The sequence below is a fragment of the Dromiciops gliroides genome, chromosome 2, assembly GCF_019393635.1.
Source record: "Dromiciops gliroides isolate mDroGli1 chromosome 2, mDroGli1.pri, whole genome shotgun sequence".
Lineage (NCBI taxonomy): Eukaryota > Metazoa > Chordata > Mammalia > Microbiotheria > Microbiotheriidae > Dromiciops > Dromiciops gliroides.
The window spans coordinates 440,684,128-440,709,155 of record NC_057862.1 but is presented as its reverse complement, the minus strand read 5'-3'; the positions used below and the strand labels follow the sequence as shown (position 1 = coordinate 440,709,155).

The window sequence follows — 25,028 nt, the reverse complement described above, 5'->3', positions numbered from 1 at the left end:
CATACAAGACAAGTTCCCATTTTGGTCATATCCCCAAATGTATCATTCTGAATATTTAGTTCACCAACTCTCCATAAAGATTCATGTGTAGCTCACATCATTACTGGTTGCCTGGAATTGTGGTTGGACAAAGTCGTTTGTTTTTACAATAATGTTATATAGTTTTGATTCTTATTTCACTCAGAATCAACTTGTACATCTTCCCATGTTTCTCTGAAACTTTTTTCATAATTTTTCAAAGTACAATATCATTCAATTATATTCATATGCCATATTTTATTGATTCATTCCTCAGTTGGTGGGGACCTTGTTAGTTCCTGGTACTTTGCTATACAAGAACTGCTATAAATGTTTTTGTACAAATAGGTCCTTTTCATCTTTTTTCTCTCTGGGACATAGGCCTAGTGTTAGTTTTACTGGATCAGTTTAGTAACTTTAAAGGTATAGTTTCAAACTGCTTTCTAGAATAGCTGGACCAATTTCATAGCTCCATGAATAGTGCATCAGTGTGCCTGTTTTTGCACAGACTCTTAAACATTTGTCATTTTCCCTTTTTGTCAACTTTACAAATCTGATAGACATGAGGTAGACCCAGTTGCCTTAATTTGCATTCCTCTAAGAGTGATTTGGAGCACTTTTTTTTTTGAGCACTTCTTATGAGTATAGACACTTTCTATTTCCATGAGAACTGCCTGTTCATCTCTTTGGACCATTTACCAATTGGAGAATGGCTCTTATTCTTATAAATATAAATCAGTTCCTTATGTACTTTGTGGACATGAGGCCTTTATTGAAAAAACTTGCTGCAAAGATTTTTGTCCCCAGTTAACTTTGTAATATTAGCATTAGATTTGTGTAAAATCTTTTTAAATTTTATGTAATCAAAATTGTCCCTTTTATCTTCAAGATCTTCTATTTCTAATTCAGAATTCATGGAAATAAAAATGTTTTTATAGTTAAAATTAGGCATAAAGAACTTCATTAGAAACTGAAGGTGATTAGGCTATCAGAAAAACACTGACAACTATTACAGGTTTTTACTTTTCGATCTGCCTGAGCTCAGTCTGAATAAACTTTCTTATGAAGTAGCTTTCAGTTAAAAAAAAAAAGTTGTTGAAAACTTTGGGGACTTTTTATAAACCAATCTATGGCAAAACCAATTCTTAGGTAGAAATATATGTCTCCATCTGGGCAAGGGAAGGTACTGTATTCATTTTGTAGTCTTTCTAGCCCAGTAGCAAATTCTAAGGTACCACTGGAGAAAGATTTGAGTTCCAGCTCTGCCACTAACTTGAGTTTGACTTTGGTTACCTGGAATTGTGATTACTTTCCAGTTTTAATCTTTAAAATAGGTAATATCTAAACCACTGGTGGTTGTTGAAATAATGCATATGAAATTATTTTGAAAAGTGAAATACGGGGCAGCTAGGTGGCCCAGTAGATAAAGAACTGGCCCTGGATTCAGGAGGACCTGAATTCAAGTCCAGCCTCAGACACTTGGCACTTAGTAACTGTGTGACTCTGGGAAAGTCACTTAACCCTCATTGCCCTGCAAAAAAAAAAAAAATTTTTTTTAATTAAAATTAAATTGAAAAGTGAAATACTATCTGTATTTAGTGCTGAAAAACAGGAGCTTGTTCTGTGGACAGATCACCTTAATTATACCAAATGTATATGATCTGATAATCTTTTTTTTCCCTTTCTGAAGAATTTCATTAGTTTTTTTGTTTGTTTCTGGTCTCTGCACCCTTTATTGTATTTATTTTCTTCTACTTAGCTTTTCAAAAGTAGATACTTGTGTAAGAACAAAATAATTACCTACTTCCTAAAAATCAATTTTGCTCCTTTGATCTTGACAGCTTATAATTCATTACTGTCAATAACAGAGGCAGTTGTAACTTAAATATTTATTGAGCATCGGTTTATTGAGCATCTATCCATATAGCTTAGCAGGAATGGTAAGTGAGAATACAAAAAACAATAAGACAGCATTGCCCACAAAGGTTTTTGTTTTCATTCTTTCTGAGAAAACCCCACCCACCATGTTAGATATTAATCATTGTACCTATCATAACTGGATTTTTAAAAGGGTAGAGGTTTTTGAAATGAATGATAACGAGCAAAGTACATGATTAAGGTGTAATCAGCAGAGACTTTTAATTTTTATATTAGAAGCACCACCTCTATTTTCTTTTTTTTGTTTTTTTTTTTTTTAGTGAGGCAATTGGGGTTAAGTGACTTGCCCAGGGTCACACAGCTAGTAAGTGTAAAGTGTCTGAGGCCAGATTTGAACTCAGGTACTCCTGACTCCAGGGCCAGTGCTCTATCCATTGCACCATCTAGCTGCCCCCACCACCTTTATTTTCAATAAATTTCTGTATGGAGACCACTTTTGACAGTTACAGATAAAAAAAAAAAAGGAACAAGGAAAAATTGGAAGAAGGCAAGGACCAAATTAGGAAGGAAGAGCAAATAGGAATGTGGAGCAGGAATGAGAGGCCAGCATACATTTGATATGGGCAAATAAAACTTTTAGCTTTTGACTAAGGTGTTATTAAGTTCGGGATAACATTAAAATTTAAATGTTCAAGTGCTTACTGTCACTAGCTCCTGATTTCCTGCCCTGAACTCTAGTATAAACTTCAAAAAATGGGGTTTTTTTTTAAAGCAATAGCATGTAGAAAAACAAGGTCTCAAGTGTTAAGTAGTGTTATACTACTGGGAAGAAAATAGAAATTTTGAGTAAGCAAGAGCTTAAAGCAGCAGACCAATTAAAGAACTAAAAAAGTTCAGATGGAGCAAAAAGGCCCATCCGTTTATTACCTGTTTGCTAAGACAATTATACTAGGAGCACCATCACCCTAAGTAAATTTCTGTACAGAGACCCTCTTTTGACAATTACAGGGAAAAAAATACAAGGGAGCAAAGAACAGAACTAAAGAGAGGGAGAGCGATGATGTTGCTTTCAAAAAAACCCTAATTAGTTGATAATCTAGTTTTGCTAAATAATCACTGACAAAATGCAAGAAACCCAAATTTACTTTAGACTTGTATTTTTTTTTTTTTAGTGAGGCAATTGGGGTTAAGTGACTTGCCCAGGGTCACACAGCTAGTTAAGTGTTAAGTGTCTGAGGCCGGATTTGAACTCAGGTACTCCTGACTCCAGGGCTGGTGCTCTATCCACTGCACCACCTAGCTGCCCCTAGACTTGTATTTTTAAAAGAATTTTTCTATCAGTTCTCACTAGAAACAGCATATTAACATTAATACTTGGAATGTAAAGATGAACTGCAATTCTAGAACTGTTTATGTAACTGCTACTAGTTGAATTAAAGTTAACTCCTAACTTTCCAATCTGTCCTGCAACCTTTGCCAAAAGGAATCTCATGGATGAAGGTGGAGAAATAACTCAGGAGTGTCATTTTCATTTCATTATCAACTCCAGCAGATGTATAGGATATCTTTGGAGGGATAATTGAAATGGTTGGAAAATTGGAATAGGTGACTTACATTTTCTTCTGAGATCTGGCAGTTTTTCCCTTGCTGAAATTTGAGCTTCCCATGGAACTAGCTATCATTTTTTTGTTTGTTTTATTTTTTGGTGAGACTTGGGGTTAAGTGACTTGCCCAGGGTCACACAGCTAGTAAGTGTCAAGTGTCTGAGGCTGGATTTGAACTCAGGTCCTCTTGAATCCAGGGCCGGTGCTCTATCCACTGCGCCACCTAGCTGCCCCGGAACTAGCTATCTTAAAAAAAATACATGTATTTGCAAAACTATTAGGTATAAGGTATAAGGCATAAACCATGCAATTAGGCTAAAGCCCACAGGAATTCCTTTTCCCAGCATAAATCTTCCAGGAGTGTTTAATATTCATGACTCAAGGATCCACAGAGGCAGAGGACAGTATGATGCAAATATGTCTGTCTCGAAATATAGGTGGGGGAAGAAATAGCATGACGTAGATAGTTAGAGGAAGACCTGGATTCAGATGTGACCAGTGCACACTGGTTTTGTGACCCAGGGCAAGTTACTTAACCCCTGCAAGACTCAAAGTTTCAGAGGTGCTGATCTAGATTGGTGGAGGAATTTCCCCATCGGGAGTTCCCCATACTAATGAAGTAACCAGCGGACTCCTTTTTCAGTATTCAGTGATATTTAATAAAAGGTAATTGTTCTTGTGCTATGGGTTTTTAAAAGCATTTTATCTAATAATGCAGAAACGTGGCTATCTTAATGGACTTTACAAAGCACGGGGTAAGCCCAAAGAAAAGTTTAAAATAGGTGGCTCCCTACAGTGGTGAAATCACAGTATTTTTTTTTAAAGGTAGCCCTTTCTTAAGAAGGAAAGGCCTTAAAATTCTCTCCACCGATTTTCTTTTTCTCAAATGTTCATACTGGTACTGGTACTGGTACACACACACACGCTGTTTCCCTAAGTCCAACAAATACTGTGCAACAGAAACAAACACACAGCCCACTCACCGAGGATAGAGAGCTAGGCACTATAAGCTACAAGCCTATTGGCCGCGTCTCGGAACTCATCTCTCACGGGGAAACAAACGGACCAGCTCCGGCTCTTGCACATTTCAAGTGATAAAATTGCAGCAACGTCCCAGCCAGTAGTAGATGGAACGCCTCTTCCTCATATTCCTACCCCCCCACACCAACGTCCCCGCCCTCCCTTCTCCACCCCGCGCCATAACCCCCCCTCCCCCCCGCCCCTTACCCCTTAGAACTGCCCAGTCCAGTACCGCAATGGGCAGCTGGCTGTCCCGAAGGTGGATCCTGAGGAGTTGTAGTTAGCCAGCCAGTTGGCAGGGAGTCACGCCCAGCCGGGCTCTGCAGCTGTGGCAGTTCGGGGGGAGACACGTCCTGGAAACGCCCGGACAGGAAGAGCCACTCCGACTGACACGTGGACTTGACGCGGCGCTCCCCGGGATTCTGGCTCGCTTTGCTGACCTGACCCGCGAGATTGTGGGGGAGTGTCAGAAAGCGGACAAGACGGTTCGCCGGCCGAGCTGGTCCTGGGCTGGCACCTCCCCGCACTGGCCGGCCCGCCCCCAACCTCTCCCCTTCCCTCCAACCTCCCTGGAGAGACACTGGTGCTCCACAGACTATCTGGGACGCTCGCAGGACTGGCTCTGCCAGCCCATAGCTTTGCAGTCATGGGAAAACGGCCCAAAGTCACCCCCGCAAATCCTTAGAGGAGCTTCTCCCTCTTGCTTCCATCCATCTTAGGGGCACTATGGCTTCAGGGCATTGCAAACTGGGGGTCGCACCGGTTCATCACCACTGTCACCATCAGCACCAGCATCAGTTGTCGCTCCAGCCGCCGCTAGGGTCCAAAGCACCTTGTCCTGAAAAAATGAAGAGAGATGTCAGCGCAGAGACTTACTGGTCCAGGTAGGAAGAACCAGCCCAGTGCCTGAAGTGTTTATCTCTTGGTCTCCTGACCTTTGAGGCCCTCTCTTCTCTGTAGTTTTAAAAGTCATAATTTTCAGGGTAACAGTTTTAAAAGAGGAGTGTGTGTGTGTGTGTGTGTGTGTGTGTGTGTGTGTGTGTGTGTGTGTTGGGTATTAATATGTACAAAGTAGCAAAGCTACAGTCGTGAAATTATTAACCTCTGGGTAAGGACTAACAACGCTCAACTTAGTTTTGTCGAGGGTTTTGTTTTCACCCTACAAAGATTGCTTTCCCAACTGATTTATATGTAGGCAGTTCTTCAAACTGGGCTTTGTACCCAGATGACCCTGGGGGCTTAGCACACTCCTTTTGCGATAGGCAGATAGCAGAAATTGGGAGAGGGCAAATTTACTAAGCTCAAACCTTCTGGGACCCCAGACCTCAAAGATGGGTAGGTAGAAGAGGAGAAAAAAAGAAATTTCTAGAGTGACTTGAATTCTGTGTATGTACCTATAAAAATACACACATATTATGTATGTATATACACACATTTAAAAACCAGTTTTTTAGTACTTAGTGTGGAAAGGGGCTTTGTTGGTATAAATAAAACACTACTCTCAGGGAGTTTAGAATTTCATGATTGAGAGTAGCCTTTAAGATTTGCTAAGCCGGGGCAGCTAGATGGCGCAGTGGTTAAAGCACCGGCCCTGGATTCAGGAGTACCTTAACACTTACGAGCTGTGTGACCCTGGGCAAGTCACTTAACCCCCCTTGCCCTGCAAAAAAAAAAAAAAAGAGTTGCTAAGCACTTTTCACATTATTATCCCTTAGATTCTCACAGCCCTGAGAAATCAGTATTACAGGTATCATCCTTACTTTACAGAGGGTTAAGTAAGATTTGAGAGATAAAACTCAAAGTTAAATCTCCAAGTTATTGAAAGGAATAGTGGATTGACCTGGATTCCAATCTAGTCTTTGCAATTTACTGTGGGACCTTGCCCAAGTTATTTTTTCTCCCTTTACCTTAGTCGCCTCATCTGTAAAATGAGGGGGCTTGATCTCTAAGGGTCTCTAATGGCTCTTTTAAATTTTATGAATTCAAGATGAAGTGTTTGGTGTTGAATTCCACTGACCCTCCAAATACTTTTTCTGTGAAGAGACACTTAGGTTCCAAGACAGATCCTGGGAATTGTGCTGATCTAGCCACAACTATAGAAAGTTGCTAAACTTCTCTGTCAGAAAAATAAAGACTTTACATAGTAAAAAGAACCAATTCAATCCAATTCAAGCATTTTAAAGAGCCTACTACACAGGCACTGTGAATAAAGAGAAGCTCTACAAAGTGGATTTAAAAAATGAGTTACACATCACCCCTCCCAAAACACTGTGGTAAAAAAATGGAATTTGGCAGACTGATTGGGATAGGCTACACCTGGCCTGGCCTGAGTGACAATGTCAGCAGGAGAAAGAAACCACCCTCCACAGGCAATTTTAAGGACCTCCCCTTTTGGAGGAGGGAGAGTAAAGGCTCCGTGAGGGGAGCTCAATCGCTTTTCAGTCTCAATCTTTTTCCTGTTGGGTGAGCTGGCGGGAGTGGATGAGAGAGAGGTTTTTCTTGGTAGTTTGTCCTGTGGGCCCTGGCTGCATAGTTGTTTCCCATTGAAGCTAAGGACGTCTGGTGGTGAGTTGATAAACAAGCCTGGCTCTTTTGAATTAGCTGAGCTAGAATTGAGATGGGAAATTGTATAGGTTTTGGTTAGAGTTAGGGGGATTATCCATTTTCCTTTTTCCCTATTCCCTTGTCTTTGACTTTATTAATTTCACCTTTGCTGTGTATTTTATTCCCATTAATAAAGTCTGATTCGTTTGTGGAAAAGAGACTGTTAGGCTCCTTTCTTATTGGCCTGGGAGAAATATCTAAAAAGGCAGTTTGGAGGGGAGGGAGCTTTGGACCTAGAGGTCCCTCATTATTTTCAGAATCCCAATATTACGGTGAGCCACCCAATTAACTCTCTACATATTAAATTTGGCCTCCACAACACACACATACACACATACTCCAAATAAACCCAAGAATCATGAAAATGAGTTTTAGAAATTTGAGTTAGATGTAAAAAGAAAATAACTGGCATTCCTTTTTTTTTTTTTTGGTGAGGCAATTGGGGTTAAGTGACTTGCCAAGGATCACACAGCTAGTAAGTGTCAAATGTCTGAGGCCAGATTTGAACTCAGGTACTCCTGACTCCAGGACTAGTGCTTTATCCACTGCGCCACCTAGCTGCCCCTGGTATTCCCATTTTAATTGATAGTGATGAAGATGAGAGGAAACAATATAGGGATTGTGGTAGGAATGGTTCTGAAGGACTGATGCAGGAATGAAAAGCAGACAATCAATCAAAGAAAAGCCCTCAAATTAAAATGGCAAAATAAGTGACAAAGCATAGATGAAGTAAAGTACATGATGAACTATGTATGAAAGAGCAATAAAGGTATGTTGGGAGGGGAAACAGTGACCCTTGAAGAATGAATAAGCTGCTGCTAGTTACACATCATAATTGTGACAGACTTTTCTCTTCCAGTGACCAATTAAAGATAGTAGAGCTGTACTTTGAAGCATAATTTAGTTTCTGGGCTGGTCACCCACTCTCTTCATTTCCTCCTTTTCACCACTTTTGTTTCACAATTATAGGGTTCCCAAGTTGGAGCATGACTTAGCTCCATTCCTGAAGCAGCAGGGTCTGACAGTTTCCAGGGCTTTGTGATTATCCCTGTAAATTGTTCATTTCACCTCATAGATCCTGGGTGTTTCATGCACAGTGTCAGTGAAATGCTAAATTCTCTTCTAATTCTTATTTTAAGATTTGCTTTATTTAGTAAATTATAATTTTTTTAAAGGCAGCATGGTAAAGGGGAAAGAACATAGGATATGTAGTTAGAAACCTCTGTTCAAATCCCACCTATATGTGATTTTGAGAAACTCGATTAACTACTTTGGACTCATTTCCTCATCTGTAAAAGAAGGGAGTTGGATTAGATGTCCTCTGATGTCCCCTCCAGGTCTGAATCTGTGGTTTTATGATGCCAAATCCATAATTCATTTGTATAGCAGCTTATATGTCTCTTCAAATTCCGAGGGTTCAATTAGCACTTCTATGCAGATGACTCCCAGATCTACATATCCATACCTAGTCTGTCTCCTAAACTCTAGTACTACATCACCCAAAATGCATGGTCTTTAGGAATCTCAAACTCAATTTGTCGAAAACAGAACTCATTACATTTCCCCCTAAACCTGCTCTTCTTTCTGACTTTCCTATTTCAACTGAGGGCACTACTATCCTTCCAGTCACCCAGATTCACAGACTAGGAATCCCCCTTGATTCCTTCCTTAACTCACACATCTAATTAGCTGTCAAGTATGGTAAATTCCACCACCGCAACATCTCTTGCATCTGTACCTTTTCTCTTTTCCCAGGACCCTAGCTCAGGGCTTTATCACCTCTTGCCTGGACTGTTTCAGTTGCTTTCTACTCGGTCTCCTTGTCTCAAGTCTTTCATGTCTTCATCTCATCAACCCAGCATGGCTGCCAAAAAATTACATTCTTAAAGCATAAGGCTGACCATGATATTCCTCTGCTCAAAAAGCTCCACTGGCTACCTATTACCTACCTGTAGTATAAAATTCAAACTCTTCTGTTTGGCATTTAAAGCTCTTCAAAATCTGGCTTTATGTAGTTTCTCTTTCCAGACTTACTACACATTACCTGTCCTGGCTTGCACTGCTTAACTGGTCTATTTGCTGTGCCTTACACACAACATTCTATCTTTTCTATCCTTTTGCACAGGTTGTCATCCATGCCTGGAATATGCTCTTTCCTTACCTGTTAAAATCTTTAGCTTCCTTCAAAGCTTAGCTCAAAGCATCACTTCCTGCTGGGGGAGGGAGGGCATGACTTTGTATTCACTTTATATAAGTTTTATGTCTTCTTAAATATGTACATGTTATTTCTCCTAATATAATTTCAGGTCCTTAAATTTAAAGTGCACCTCGAGGGTGGATGTTTTATTTTTGTCATTGTACCCTAGCACCTATCACACAGCACATAGTAGGCACTTAATGAATGCTTCTTGATTAATTGATTCAAGCTGCATCAAGATAAAATATTACTGTTTAATCATTGTAACACCCCTCTAATGAAGTTAGGGTTGACACTATTATATTCATTTTATAGGTGAAGTAATGATAGTCCACAGAGAAGTGATTTGCTCACTTAATTACTTTATTTATTCAGTGACAGATTTAGGACTCGGGTCCCCACTGAGTATGCTTTCCACTTTGGCACTGAAGGCAGCTGCTTTTGTTGTCCTCATTGTTTAAAGTCAGCCAAATGTGAAAATACTCAGGACTTCTTCAATCCTTTTCAGATTATTTACAACAACAAAAAAAAGTCAACTGTATTTCCCGAATGCCTGCTACTGGCAGGGGAAAATGGGATCCAAAGAAGAGTAGAGGTATACGGCTTGAACCTTGCCCTCACTTCAAATCACAGTATTTAACTCCAAGGCAGTTGGGACCACCTATTCCTTGCAGTCTTTGCCTCATTGGCTCTCTATTTCTTGAAGCCTCTGTGGCTGGGTGAGATTGAGAAGAACAGTGCTAGGGTGAGTGCCAACTCACAAGCCATGGCAATCAAGAACAGAAAGGTCTTCTATAGTCTAGAGGAAAGTGTGGTGGAGACTTTGATAACTCCATTTCCAGTGCAGAATTTCTTGGTGTGAAAGCATATTAACAATCTAAAAATCTCCTTTTCAATTTTTCTAGCAGTACTAAGAAATAATATTTTTCTCACCTAATAGCCCTTTCCAGACTTCCTCTTTTCCCTTGAAGGTGGGTAAGAGGTTGAGAACAGAAAGCCTTGCTTAAGGAAATAGATTAAAGGGAGAAACAAACTTTTAATGAAGAATACCTCTTGTATGATTAATATCATTAATTATCATTCCCATCCCCTGAAGAAATGGCACTATGGGAAAAAAAAAGAAATGGCACTATGATACATTGTTCTCCATTCAGAAGGGATGTTCAGTTCTTGAGAGGAGTGGTTAAAGAAGGAATTGGAATAATGACTAATTATTCTACCTCGAACTGTTATGAAATATTAACCCCAAACTATATTTTACTTTCTTATGTATTTTCCTTTTTTCAAAGTTCATATAAATGTTACCTCAAACCCTTTTGGGAGAGGGATATGTCCAAAACGCATGGGGAGGCTATGTTATTTTGTCTAGAAATCGCTTGGATATTAGATAAATGTGAAATAAAATTGTTTCTAGTGGCTATACACAGCTAAAATGCACAGTACAGTATCAATTTTTTTTCCTTTGACATTGGAGTGAGTTCTGGAGGTTATTATCTTGAAGTGAGAATTGATGAATGTTGGAGAGTGAAGGAAGAGAATACCCTGCACACTCAAGGCCATCAACCCAGGACCAAAGTAAATGCTGGAAGGTGTGTCCTATGGACAGCTCAGTCTAATAGATGAAATGGACTTAACCTGCACCTAGGTTGGTCAGCAGTTTTGCATTTACTGCCCTGACTGCATCACCAAATGTTTTCCTTGTTTGTGGAACAGGACTTAAACTGTCCACAGTATTTGCTGGCAGTTGCCATGTTCTCTTTCAGTCATGGTATTGACAGAAAGGGCAAGGCCCAGGAAACAACAGTGCTATAGATAAAGGGAAAAGAAATCTCTGTTGCTTGCATGGCAGAATATGGGGTTCTAGCCAGCTCTGAAAAGAAGTTGTTGGGTTTTTTTTGGAAGATTCAAGCAAAAGGAAATGTTTTACTCAGATCATTTGAACCCTGGCATTACATTTACAACCTTGAACTTCCTTAGCCAATCAGTCATCAAGAGAAAGAAAATATGGATCTCATTTCCAATGGTTAAAATAGATTCAACCACTATTATTTTCTAGACACTAGAGATAGAAAAACAAAAATTACATAGTTTCTGATCTCAAAGAGCTTCTATTCTATGAGGTATGATACAATATATACACAGATAAATATAATGCAGGGTTACCTGGGGAGAGAAGGAACAGTAACAATTTGAGGGGACCGAAGAGATTTTGCTGAAGAAGTAGCACACTGAGCTGAGCCTTGAAGGATTCTGACAGGTAGAGATGAAGAGGGAGTACATTCCAGGTTTGCAAAATAACTCAGGTGAATTCACGGAGGCTGCTGATGGAATGTTTAGGGAATAGTCTAATTTAGTAGAAATGAGTGTGTGATGGGGATATGAAATAAGGCTGGATATGTGTGATGGGGATATGAAATAAGGTAAGTTAGAGCCACAGGGTGGAGAAACTTGAATACGAGGCTAAAGAATTTGTATTGTAATCCTATAGGCAAAAGATGGCCACTTTTTTTTTGAGTAGAGGAATAACATTATCATATCTGACTTATAAGGATGTTATTTTCACAGCTATGTGGAAGATGGCATTTCATGGTGGGAGAAACTAGGAGCAGGCACACCACTGAGGAAGATTTGTAAATGGAGAAAGGGCCCACTCACTTGTAACAGCAGTCTGCATTCTACCTCTTAACTTTCTTCTTTAGCTTCTCAGTTAACTATGGGAGTAGAGCATAGAGGTTATATGCTTTCTGCTCTGTTTGCTTGGTTTGGGTTTGGAATTGAACTACCCACAATGCTTAAGAAATGTAACTGTGTTCTGAACAATCTTGGTCTATTCTGGTTTTTAAGGCATTCTTATTAGACTCTTTGTGGTAGGGAGGGTGAGATTGGGATTGGGAGGGTATCTTTTCTATTCAAAAATAATTTTCATTAATTTCTTTTGAAAAGTTTTATTAGGGCTTCTTGTTTTTGTACCACAGTCCAACATCAACTATTTCCACTTTTTGTCATCCTTGCCAGTTTGAAGGGTATGAGGTGAAACCTCAGAGTTGTTTTAATTTATAAATTTTTTTATCAAAAATTTGGAGATTTGTGTCATACATTATTTATTATTTAATTTTTGTATTTTTAAAACTTTGTTTATTTCCTTCCATCACTAAGATTAGTGGATTAGATTGGGGGAATGTCTGTTAGGTTTATATATTTGTGTCAATTCCTTATATATCTTGCATATCAGACTTTTTTTTTTTGGTGAGGCAATTGAGGTTAAGTGACTTGCCCAGGGTCACACAGCTAGTAAGTGTCAAGTGTCTGAGGCCAGCATATCAGACTTTTATGAGAGGCAGCATGGGCTAGTAAACAGAGATCAGTCCTGGGACTCAGGAAGAACTGAGTTCAAGTTCTTCCCTTGACACTGACTGTATTACCCAGGGTAAATCACATTGCTCTAGGCCAAAACTTCTTAAACTGTGGGTTGAGATCCCATGTGGGGTAACAATGTGAGGGCTGCAAAAAATTTGGCAACAGTAAAAGGTTATGTATACCTATTTCATATTCCTATATACCTGGGATCACGTAAAAATTTCTTGGGCAAACACGAGTTGTGAGTGGGGAAAGTTTTAAGAAGCCCTACTCTAGGCACCTTGATAAGATTGTAAATAGGGTAGATAGCAACTTATATTGGCAAAGGAAGATTCCTCATCCAAGAGTTCCCTATACTTATGAAATTACAGGTCCAAATCTCAATCCAACAAAGTAGTTATTTGATGCAAATTTTTTTCCAATAACTCCTCTTCTTATTTGAATAGCATTGACTTTGTGCAATGCTCTTACATTTTATATAGTTGGAATTGTCTTTTGTCTTTCTTGATATTCTCTTATCCTTTCTTTGCATATGAAGCCTCATCTTAACTATAGTTGTGAAAGATACCTCCTTCTATTCTCTTTTAAATTTGAATTATGTTACCTTTTATGTTTAGATCTTATCAATTTGGAGCTTATTGTGGAATATGATGTAAGATGATGTTTTAAACCTATTTTCTGCCAAGCTGCTTTTCATTTTATAAAGGAGTTTTTGTCAGGTAGGGAGTCCTTTACCTAGTAGTTTATATTCTTGGATTTATTAAGCACTTAGCCAATGTCTTTATTTACTTACATGTTTTATTTGTGAGTGTGTTCCACAGATCTACTTTTCTGATCTTTCTTGCTGATTTTCCAAAAAAAATTCCAAATTGGTGTCTCTTGTCTCAACCTTGTGGCTTTATGTGTAAAAGCACCTCTGAATGGACTGATTTCCTAATGTCATTTATCTTATACATATTATTGGATTTCAGAGATGAAAAGAACATTGGATATAATTTAATTCATCAAGCACATTTTACAAATGAGGAAACTGAGGCTCAAAGATGTCAAATGACTTGCTCAAAGACACAGAGTTAGGAAGTAACAAATCTCTTCACTCTGTCTAGTTCATTTTTCAGTATTCTTTTTTTTTTTTTTAGTGAGGCAACTGGGGTTAAGTGACTTGCCCAGGGTCACACAGCTAGTAAGTGTTAAGTGTATGAGGCCGGATTTGATTTTTCAGTATTCTTACTGGATCTCTTAAGGATTCCAGCCTAATTATAGGTGACTTTATGAGCCTTTGAGATGATTCTAATCTGACTCATCACCCAAATACTTAGACCTGAAAGGAATCTCAGATGTCAGCTAGTTCAGTCTCCTTATTTTACAGATGAGGAAACAAAGGCCTAGAGAGTAAAGTGACTTACCCAGGTCACCAAGGTAAATAACAAGTAGTGTTAGAATTTGAATGCTGGTCCTCAGATTTTGAATCCAGTACCATTTTCACTCTGCCATAGATAGCTAAACATCTACTTTTTCAAATTTATTTTTTTCTCATTGATTTTTCTGGACTGCCTCTATTATATATGACGAATTCCAATACTCTGGCATAGTTGGGTTTTTTTGTGTGTGGTTTTCTTTCCTTTTCTTTTTTTTTTTTGTGGTCTGGCATAGTTTTTTTTTTTTTTTTGAAAGGCAATGGGGGGGGGGCAGCTAGATGGCACAGTGGATAGAGCACCGGCCCTGGAGTCAGGAGTACCTGAGTTCAAATCCGGCCTCAGACACTTAACACTTACTAGCTGTGTGACCCTGGGCAAGTCACTTAACCCCCATTGCCTCACTAAAAAAAAAAAAAGAAAGAAAGAAAGGCAATGGGGGTTAAGTGACTTGTCCAGGGGTCACACAGCTAGTAAGTATTAAGTGTCTGAGGCTGGCTTTGAACTCCTGTCCTCCTGAATCCAGGGCCAGTGCTTTATCCACTGCGCCACCTAGCTGCCCCTGCTGGCATAGTTTTTAAATCTGTACCATAGGTGTAATCAATTCATCACAGGATTAGGAAGTTTAAAGTTTTTTCCCCCCTTTAATTTTTTTTTTTGCAACAAACATTTATTTTATTTTTTCCACTTACATGTAAAGGTAATTTTCTTTCTTTCTTTCTTTCTTTTTTTTTTGGTGAGGCAATTGGGATTAAGTGATGCCTAGGGTCACACAGCTAGTTAAGTGTTAAGTATCTGAGGCCGGATTTGAACTCAGGTCCTCCTGACTCCAGGGCCGGTGCTCTATCCACTGTGCCACCTAGCTGACCCTAAGGGTAGTTTTCAACATTCATTTTCATAAGATTTAAAGTTCCAAGTTTTTCTCTCTCCCTCCCTTCCCTCCCCCCTCCACAAGACAGCAACCAGTCTGATATAGGTTATATATGTTCAATCCACAGGTGCTTTTTATCAGTTCTTTCTATGGGAGTGGACAGTATGTTTCATTCTTAGTCCCTTGGGATTGTCTTGGATCATTGTATTCCTGAAAGTAGTTAAGTCATTCACAATTGATCATAGAACAATACTACTGTCACTATGTACAATGTCCTCCCAGTTCTGCTCACTTCACTGTACATCAGTTCATGAGTCTTTCCAGGTTTTTCTGGGATCATCCTGTTTGTCATTTCCTATAGCACAATACCATCCCGCTACAATCATATACCACCACAGCTTCTTCGGTCATTCCTTAATTGAGGGGACATTCCCTTGATTCCAATTCTTAGCCACCACACAGTTACTATAAATATTTTTTGTACAATTTTTCCTCCTTTTCTCTTTTTTCACAATTACTATTGTTAACTGTTTCCCTCCATCCTATTCCCTTCCCCATGATATTTACTCTATTATCTACCTTTACTCTGTTATCTGTTATTTACTCTGTTATCTACCCTATCCCTCTTCAAAAGGGATTTGCTTCTGTCTGTTCCCTCCCCCAATCTGCCCTCCCTTCTTCTGTCCCTCTCTCTTCCCCTTCCCCTCCTATTTTCCTGCAGGGTTAGAGATGTTACTCTACCCAATTGAATGTGTATGTTATTCCCTCCTTGAGCCAATTCTGATGAGATTAAGGCCTTAGAGCCAATTCTGATGAGTGTTAGGCTCATTTACTGCCCAGGTTAAATAGATTACTCCACCCAATTGGGTGTGTATGTTAATCCCTCCTTCTGACCTTCTAAGATGTCCTTGGTTGGAAAATGGTCTCAGCACATTCTTCTGTGGATTGTGCTGCTCCACGAATTGTCCTATGGCATTATTTGGATATTTTTTGGAGTGATCATGTAGTGAGTTTGAGAGCTTAATGCCTTTCCTCTGCCATCTTGGCTCCACCCCCTGAAGTCTTTTTCCCCCCCTTTTAAATGGAGTTTCTCTCTTTCTTTCTCTCTCTCTCTCTCTCACTTTCTTTTTGCCTCTCTGTCTCTATCTCTCCAAGTCTGTCACTCTCTCTGTCTCTCTCTCTGTTATAGTTATCAAAGGTGTTTCTAGGCTTAAAATTTTAGGAGGATGGGGTGTAACAAAGTAGAGACAAACTGTTACCCCAGACTGACTTCTTTTCATAGCTGACCCCAGCCTGTAATTTTGTGTCATCAGCCTTCTTTATATGTTTAAAATCCCATAAGGGAATTTGCTTCCTGAAATGTTTGCCTTTGTTTGTACTTTCATTCTTTCTTTATTGAGCATATAGTATTTCTAACTTGTAGAGAGTATTTGCCTATGAGGCAAATAATTTTAAACAAAGTGTCCTCATTTGAACCAGAACCTAATTAGCTCAGATGAAAACCAAATGAAAAGAAGTGTTCTCTCACCTCTGAACAGGATCTCACACAAAATGGGGGCATTTTATAGATGAAATCAGGGTACAATGTACATGTAAACTTATAGTTCCCAGCCAGATTTGATGGGTTGGCTAAGCATTCTGCTTACCTTACACAGACCCATGGGGTTTGTGTTTAATTGGCCAGCTTTTTTTTTTTTTTAAAACCTAACAATCCTGACTGTGTCACTTCATATTTAGATATTTACCTTGTGCTCACAGTGGAATGTATTTGCTAAAAAGCTGAAATGTTCTAGTCAGACTAGCTGGGCTTCAAACTGGACACATCAGGAAGGAGGGGAAGAGGAGGGTAAGAAAGGAGCTGTTGAGATTCAGTAACATCTATGTGAAAGTTTTCAAACACTTATATAAAGGGACAGATTGACAAAGACTTGGTGGTGACTCTTTTGGAAGAGCAGGGACCTCTGAGAAAATACCACATGGTCTAAAAGCATAGTTGCCTTTTATTCTGTAAAAGAAACCCACCCTGCATATGGCATAGAAACATTCAACAAGAACTTATTAAGTATCTGTTATATACCAAGTCCTGTGCTAGACTCTCAGGATACAATGACAGAAAAGAAATAAATGTCCCTGCCGTCAATGAACTTACATTCTTTCAAGAGGCACAACATGTACACATATAAGTATATACTATACATCCCATATATGTTTGTATCCATATATATGTAAAACAAATATAGGTTATGAGTTTTTAATGGCAACATTAGTAGCAGTCATGGGAATCAGGAAAGGCCTCATGTAGAAGGTGGCTTTGAACTGAGCTTTGAAGGCACAGGTAAGGGAGTAGCATATTTCAAACATGTGGCAGTCTTTGCAAAAGCATAGAAAATGGGGTGTGAGGAATAGTAAGAAGGTTAATATGAATGGGAAGGTTGGTTGGAACCAAGAAGTAAAGGACTTTAAGGACTGTCAGAGGAGTTTGTATTTTATTCTAGAGCTAACAAGATGCCATTAGAATTTATTGAGGAGGAAAATTATATCATTAGAGTTGTGCCTTAGGTATATCAGTTTTAGCTGAGAGATTGGCCTGGAAAGAGGGTTGAAGTAAGAAGACCAAAAAGGAGGTTTTTTCTGGTAATCCAGGCAAGAGGTGATGACTTGAACTGGATTAATGGTCATGTGAATAGAGAGAAGATTATGAATGAGAGAGATACTATGGAGGATGAATCAATAATTCTTGGCCCCTGATTGGCCTGCAAAGAGGGTTGAAGTAAGAAGACCAAAAAGGAGGTTTTTTTCTGGTAATCCAGCCAAGAGGTGATGACTTGAACTGGATTAATGGTCATGTGAATAGAGAGAAGGTTATGAATGAGAGAGATACTACGGAGGATGAATCAATAATTCTTGGCAGCTGATTGAATGTGTCTGGGATTGAGAGATAGTGAGGAGCTGAAGATGGCTCTCAGTTTGTAAACCTATGTGACCAGAAGGATGGTGGTCCCCTCAACAGAAGTATAGAAGTCTGAAAGAGGAATGGAGGGTTAGGGTTAGGGTTAGGGTTAGCTAGGTGGCACAGTGGATAAAGCACCGGCCCTGGATTCAGGAGGACCTGAGTTCAAATCTGGCCTCAGACACTTGACACTTACTAGCTGTGTAACCCTGGGCAAATTACTTAACCCTCCAAAGCCACTTTAAGCCCCACAAAAAAAAAAAGAAAGAAAGAAAGAAAGAAACAAATAAAGAAAAGAAGAATGGATTTGAGAGGAAAGGTAATGAGTTTTGGACATGTTCAATTTGAGTCAATTTGAGATGTCTAAGGGACAGTCATTTGAAAATGCCCATTATGTAGTTGGTGATACAGGACTGGGGATCAGGAGAGCCTGGGGATACTGAAATCTAGGAGTCATCTGCATAGAGATGATATTTAAACTTTTGGGAGCTGATGAGATTATCAATTAATAAGCATTTATTAAGTTCCTACTATGTGCTAGTCATCATGGTAGGTTCAGGGAATACAAAGACAAAAGCAAACCAGACTTTACCCTCAAGAGAGAACACATATACATATATAGGTATATACAAAACACATACATAGCTAATATAAGGTTATGCTTCTATTACTGGGGGAATGCACTAGCACCTGTGGGGATGAGGAAAGACCTTTTGTAGAAAGTGATATGTGAACTGAATTATGAAAGAAACTGGAAATGCCCAGAGAGAGAGAGAGACAGACAGACAGTATAAAGAGAAGAGAACTCAGGACAAAGTCAGGGCTATGCTCACTCAGTCAAGGGATGTGATATGCATGATGATTCAGCAAAGGAGACTGAGTGGTCAGACAGAGAAGAGGAGAACGGAGAGAGAGGAGTGTCAGAAAAACCCTGAAGGAAAGAATATCTAGGAGGAATCAGTTAACAACATTAGAGATAGGTTCTGGGGAAAGGTCATCAGATTTTGCAATTAAGAGATTGTTGCTAACTTTGGAGAGGGCAATTTCATTTGAGCGATGAGATCAGAAGCTAGGCTGCCAAGGGTGGAGAAATGAGTAAAAGAAGAGGAAATAGAGGTGGAAATATAGACAGGTTTTGCTAGGAGTTTGTGAAAGGATGGAGAGATATAGAATGGCAGTTTGAGGGGGATGGTAGGGTTAAATCAATATTTTTTTCCTTTTTTAAGAATGGGAGAAACCCAGGCATCAAGGAAGGAGTCAGTGGAAAGAGAGATTAAAGATTAGTGAAAGAAGAGAGATTATTGTGAGGACAAACTGTTGAGACAAAAGGAGTTATTGTAATCAGGTTAGCATTGGTAAGGAGGGAGACCATTTTTTCATCAGAGACTGGAAGTAAAGGACGAAAGAATGGGATTTTAAGGAGAAAAAAGAAAGTTTAAAACACTTGTGAGGAGTGCTATGGAAAATGAATTACACAGAAGTAAAATTTTTAGATGGAATATGGTATTGTAAGAAATGGCCGATGCATAATTTAAAGAAACATGGGATTGTCTGAAAATGAGTAATTGGAACCTTTTCTGCCAATCTCTAATTTTTTTTTTGCTCAAACATATTGATATATTTTGTTTTATATCACCTACATTTCTAAATATGTCCCTCTTACCTCCAGAAATAATGCAAAATAGATTTTTAAAAAATTCATACCTAGATTTTTTTTTAAAATGAGATTGTTCAGCTTTTTGCAGTCTACAATAAATAGCTACCATTCAGAGCAAATCCTTTAGTTCTTCTTATTGTTCTGGTATTTGAACTGCTCCAATAAAATCTTAATTACCAGAAAAATGGAAGTTATCATTGCCAGAAGCCTTTCCAGTAATAGTCACTACAGGGTTAGTCAGCCTTTGGGTTATAACTCCAGAAAGGCAGATGACTCCTCGATTTTATACTACCAGAGGAAATTCTAGGGTTCCAGTTGTTCTTTGCCCCCAGGAAACTGTTATATATAATGGTCTCTAAGACCCATAAAGCTCATTTGGGGTAGATTGCCTCTGCTTTGAATCGGCTCTGTCTTTTTCTGGAAACTTCTATGTTTCAGGCTTATCTTCCTGGTTTAGTTTAGTTGGGCCTTCTTGCCAGTACCTGGCACTTTTCTGTGAAAGGGAATAAAAAAGTGAGAGGAGACTGCCATCCACCTTCTTTCCCTTGGTAAAACCCATGACCTTTGGCTGCTTCAGTGAGCTTCCCTGATTTGAAGTAACCCAGGTTGAGCTTTACTCAATTATGATAGTCACAGGGTTAGGCACGACTAATATTAGAGTAAATTTTTTTCCAAATTAAATATTAATTTAGCAAACATTTTCCCAAGTGGTCTCTTATATACCCAGGTCTAGCCAGGTATTGGGATTACAATACAGAGATGAAACAGAACTAATCCCTATCTTCAAAAAGGAAGATGTCCTGTTCTCCTCAGCTTTTCAGGATCAGAGATCAGAATGGCCGGCATTGAACATGATCTTCTCTACCCATTATGTGATGCTGCCTTTCCAGCTCTTTAGGTCCCTTCTAGCTCAAAATCCTATGGTCCTGCGATTATATCTAGTCTTCACAAACCCCCTGGGAAGATTATGGCAGGGTAGGAAGCATTATCATCATTGTATTGATAAATAAATAAATTAACACAGCAGTTACTTGATGTAATATAGTTAAGTTAGTGGCAAAATCAGGTCTCCTAACTCTTACTTCAAGTATCATGGTGATAATTGAGAATTTAGTACCGTTATGGTGCTGTCTCTCCTTCCTCCCCCATAAGAAACTTTCTTTCAGAGACAGTTCATACTCTTTCCCACAAAAAGTTCCTTAGGTTATTCTGAATTCCCTTCTGATTTCCGCAGTTGAGCAAATTAAGGATCATGTGAGTTTCATATGACTAACCTTTGCAATCTTCTTGAACAATTTCCCTTTTTCCACGTCCACAATGAATGTGGCTTTAAGGTTTCTTTTTATAGGTATGTTCTTTTTCTTTTCTTTTCTTCTCTTCTCTTTTCTTTTGCTTTATGGATTTCTAGAATTTTTCCCCCCTCACTTTTGTCACATTCATTAAAATGGAAATTAAGTATAGCAAAGTCTGGAAATTAAGTATAACAGAGGCAGTATGGGGAAGGATCCAATGGGCGGTTGTTCCAGAAATAATGTCTATTTTCTTTGTGATGCATTCTTGACCTAACAAACACATAATCTAAAGTTTCCCCTTTCTGAAATAATTTCTTTAAATGGTGCTTTTAATAGTTTGCATACAGACATTAACTATTTACCCTGACCCTCACCATTTGCCTGATCTGCTTGTGATTGATGATAAAGCTCATGTTTTAAGAAATTACATCTGCCAACAGAAGCTCTCAGACAACATAAACTAATAGGCAATCTCAGGAGATAGACATTGTCTTATTTTTATGTGTCACAGAGATGATTCTTTTTTTCATTAAATTTTTTTTAAGAAAAAAATATCAGGTGACTTTAAACTTTTATGTTTCTCTCTGTCAAAGAGAAAACAACTCAAGTTAATTTTTACTTGGGTGAGATTTCCTAATAATCTGACCCCACTTTCTTGGTGCTTCTCCTAGGCCTGAATGCCAGGTTTGGACTGTGATGTTATTGCTGGGTACATGTCTTCTATATTGTGCCCGGGTCACCATGCCCATCTGTGCTGTCTCTATGAATGAAGATTTTGGCTGGAACAAGAAGCAGTCTGGGATCCTACTGAGCAGCTTTTTCTGGGGTTACTGCCTAACTCAGATCATGGGAGGCCACCTTGGGGATCGGTGAGTTTGCTTTTTCCCATTTCAGATGTTTCATTGGTTGGTATCTGCTGACTTCTCTCTTCCTGGTCCTTTCCCCCTGCCCCCATCTTTCCTACATTTTTTTTTTTTTGGGCGAAGGAGGAAAACTAGAGCTTTGCCTTGGTTGGGTTAATGTTTAGCAAGTTGGGAAAAAAAGGGTTAAGAAAGAGAATTATGTAAAAGGAGAGGAAAGGAAGTTTTAATAGGAAGTTATTTTTTAAGAGAAAAAGCAGTCTTTTCCTTTTAAACTGTAATGAAAGAGAAAGGATTCCAAATAAGACATATAGAGAGGTTCTCCTTATAATTTAAAGCAATTATAGGTTAAGGGACCAAAGTCAGTTTCTTAGATCTTGTTAGAGAAAGATACATGAAGTGACCTAAATATATAAAAGCGAAGAAGAGTTGCAGGCCCTCTCATTTCCTGGTTCACCTGGATTGTTTGGATGTTTAGAGGCATTTACTGATCAAAAGACCACTTCATGTTCTGTAACATATCACCTGTGTACCTACCTACCTTCCAACTCCTCTTTTAAAAAAAGTGTTGTCACCTCTTTATGCCACACTCATTTCCTCTCAATTCCTTAATCCTTCCTTGAATATTAAACCCCTTTTTTGTAGTGAAGGAAATACACAGACACACACATATGTATATATTTGTGTGTATATATGTATGTATACATGCACAATACATATGTACATATTGTAGCAAGTAAAACTATATATGGTTGCCTTATTTCTGTCCCAAGTGTAGGGAAAATTAGCTAGGGCTCCTAATATAGTTGTTACTTATAAATTAAAAGCTTTAGTACCAGTTTTGGGGCAGTAAGCATTTAATAAAGTATAGTAAATATTAGTAAAGAGAGCACACATGTCTACGAAAGTTAAGAAAAAGCATCTAGCCTAGAGGAGAGAGTAGAGCTCAGCCTGGCCTTCTAGCCTAGAGGAAAAATAAGAGCTCAGCCTGGCCTGCTTCTTTCTCCAAGTCCTCTGCCACCAAGAGCACCTCTGAGAGAGTCTAACTGAGAATAATTGCAAGTGGAAGCTTTTTCTGGGTCCAGAGGAGAGGCAGTCCTTACACACTGCTTCAAGCTAATTGGATAGCATCAACCAAATCCATTGGTTCACTGGACTTGAAGGTGGTCCTGTGTTGAGTTCAGAGTTCATACCCTCTGAGGAAAATACCTCTTGAGGGCCAGGCAGGTATGGTTTTAATTGAATTAACTTTAAGTGAGTTAATCAGTGAAGTCAGTGAATCCAATCAATCTTAATCTGATCAATCCCCTGGGGGTGGGCCTTTGGCTTCCCAAAACCCTATTATTTTCTCACATTAAGTATATATGCATAAATGTATATATCAACACATATATCTATATATGCAAGAGAAATGTGCAGAGAAGGAAGAACCAAGAAGAGGAAAGTATTTTTCTTACCACTTCTCTAGGAGAGAATCAGAGTCAATCAGATTTCAAATTTAAATGTCATTATTACTTACATTATTTTATTCACTTTGTATCTTATTGTCTTGGTTATTCTTTCTTCAGATGACTTCAGTTCAGCCAAGTCTTCCCTGTATCTCTGAATTCTTCATATTTGTCATTTCAACCATGGATACCACAGGGCAGAAAGAGAGGAGGGGAGAGGGAAACAGAAAGGGGAAAGGGAAGAAAAAGGAGAGGAAGAGGAGGAGAGGGGCAGAGGGAGGAAGGTAGGGAGAGGGGGGAAGAGCAAGAGTAAGAAAGAGAAAGCAAGAAAGAATGGGGAAGGAGAGAGAGAAAAAGAGGGTTAAAGAGGAAAAGGAGAGAAGTGGGGGAGGGAAAGGGAGAGACAAAAGTGAAAGAAAAAGGCGAGAGGGGGAAGAAGAGGGAGGATGTGAAGATAGTAGAAGGGGGAGAGAAGGGAAAGAGAGACAGACAGACAGCAGAAAGAAAAACAAGAAATTAAGCAAGACGGGGAAAAAGGAAGTGGGAGAGAGAAAGAAAGGAGAAATTGAGAGATGAGAGGAAAAAAAGGGATAGAGTGCTCTCTCCATTTTTTTACTTTTCCTTTGATTGTGTCATACTCTTCCTCCTTCCTTGTAAATTTCATCTCCTCTCCCTTCCAGGATTGGAGGACACAAGGTCATCCTGATCTCAGCCTCAGCCTGGGGTTTCATCACGGCTGTTACCCCATTCCTCTCGCTCATCAGCAGCTCCCACTTGTTCTTTATGACTCTCTCCCGAATACTCATGGGATTGTTTCAAGGTGAGTTCCTAAGAGGCATCTGTTCTTTATTTAGTAATTTTTTTTCTTATTTGTCTTTTTCTTAATAGACTGCTTTGATCCAAACAACCAGGCAAATCCCAGATAATGGGTATGCATGTCACTGACTATATCACACCTGACAATCTATTGCTTTTGTAGTAAACTCTGTATTGTTGTGTATAAAAATGGAAATGAGTTGTACTGGTAAGCAAATTAGAAAATACATTGGAAGTGCTTTGAAAATTAGAAAGTGCTGTCTAAATATAAGGAATTATTTTTATTTTAAAAATATTTACTTTTGGGGCGGCTAGGTGGCGCAGTGGATAAAGCACCGGCCCTGGATTCAGGAGTGCCTGAGTTCAAATCCAGCCTCAGACACTTGACACTTACTAGCTGTGTGACCTTGGGCAAGTCACTTAACCCCCATTGCCCCGCAAAAAAAAAAAATTTTACTGTCCCGGGGCGGAGCCAAGATGGCACAGGAAATACTGTGATTCCCCCAAGCTCCCAATAAACCCATCCAAAGACTCCAAAATAATGCCATAAAACAACTCGCAGAGTAGCCTAACCCACATAAGAACAGTGAGACCATTTTCTAGCCAAAGATGGTGACTAGGATTACCTGGTGTGTGAGCTGAGAGAGGAACATAGCGTGTGGTGCGGACCTAGCCTAGAGCTGACTGTGCCTCCAGCCCCTTGGGGTCTTCAGCACCAGCAACTTCTTCTGATACTCGGCTTGTGGACCAGTGAAGGGGTTCGGTGGTTGGCTGGGGTGAAGTGGCTGTGGTCTCTGCTGGAGTTGGGGCAAAGCACCCAGGTTCTGATCCAGTGGGCTGAGTTGAATGGTGGTGGCCCAGTGAGGGAGGGGCACAGGCATGTCAACCTTCCTACCATAGAGAATCAGCTTTCAATAAGACATCTACTTCTGATTGAGATGAGTAGGCAAAGAAAACAGTGGACTATAGAGAGATTTTTTTTGCAGGGGAAAGTAGACTAGAATACACCCTCAGAAGAAGATCATAACAAAGTCAAAGCTC

General features: G+C 39.3%; 1 protein-coding gene across 3 annotated transcripts in view; it reads left to right on the top strand.

Moving 5' to 3' along the window:
* The first annotated feature begins 4,876 nt into the window (after positions 1–4,876).
* Positions 4,877–25,028, top strand: part of SLC17A9 (solute carrier family 17 member 9) — a 51,537-nt gene continuing 31,385 nt past the window's right edge. For all 3 annotated transcript variants that reach the window (XM_043981051.1, XM_043981050.1, XM_043981049.1), the window contains exons 1-3: positions 4,877–5,404; positions 21,535–21,732; positions 23,852–23,991. In XM_043981051.1, the coding sequence (XP_043836986.1) occupies positions 5,247–5,404; positions 21,535–21,732; positions 23,852–23,991 (496 nt within the window). In that variant the 5' untranslated portion in view covers positions 4,877–5,246. The remainder of the gene's footprint in view (positions 5,405–21,534; positions 21,733–23,851; positions 23,992–25,028) is intronic.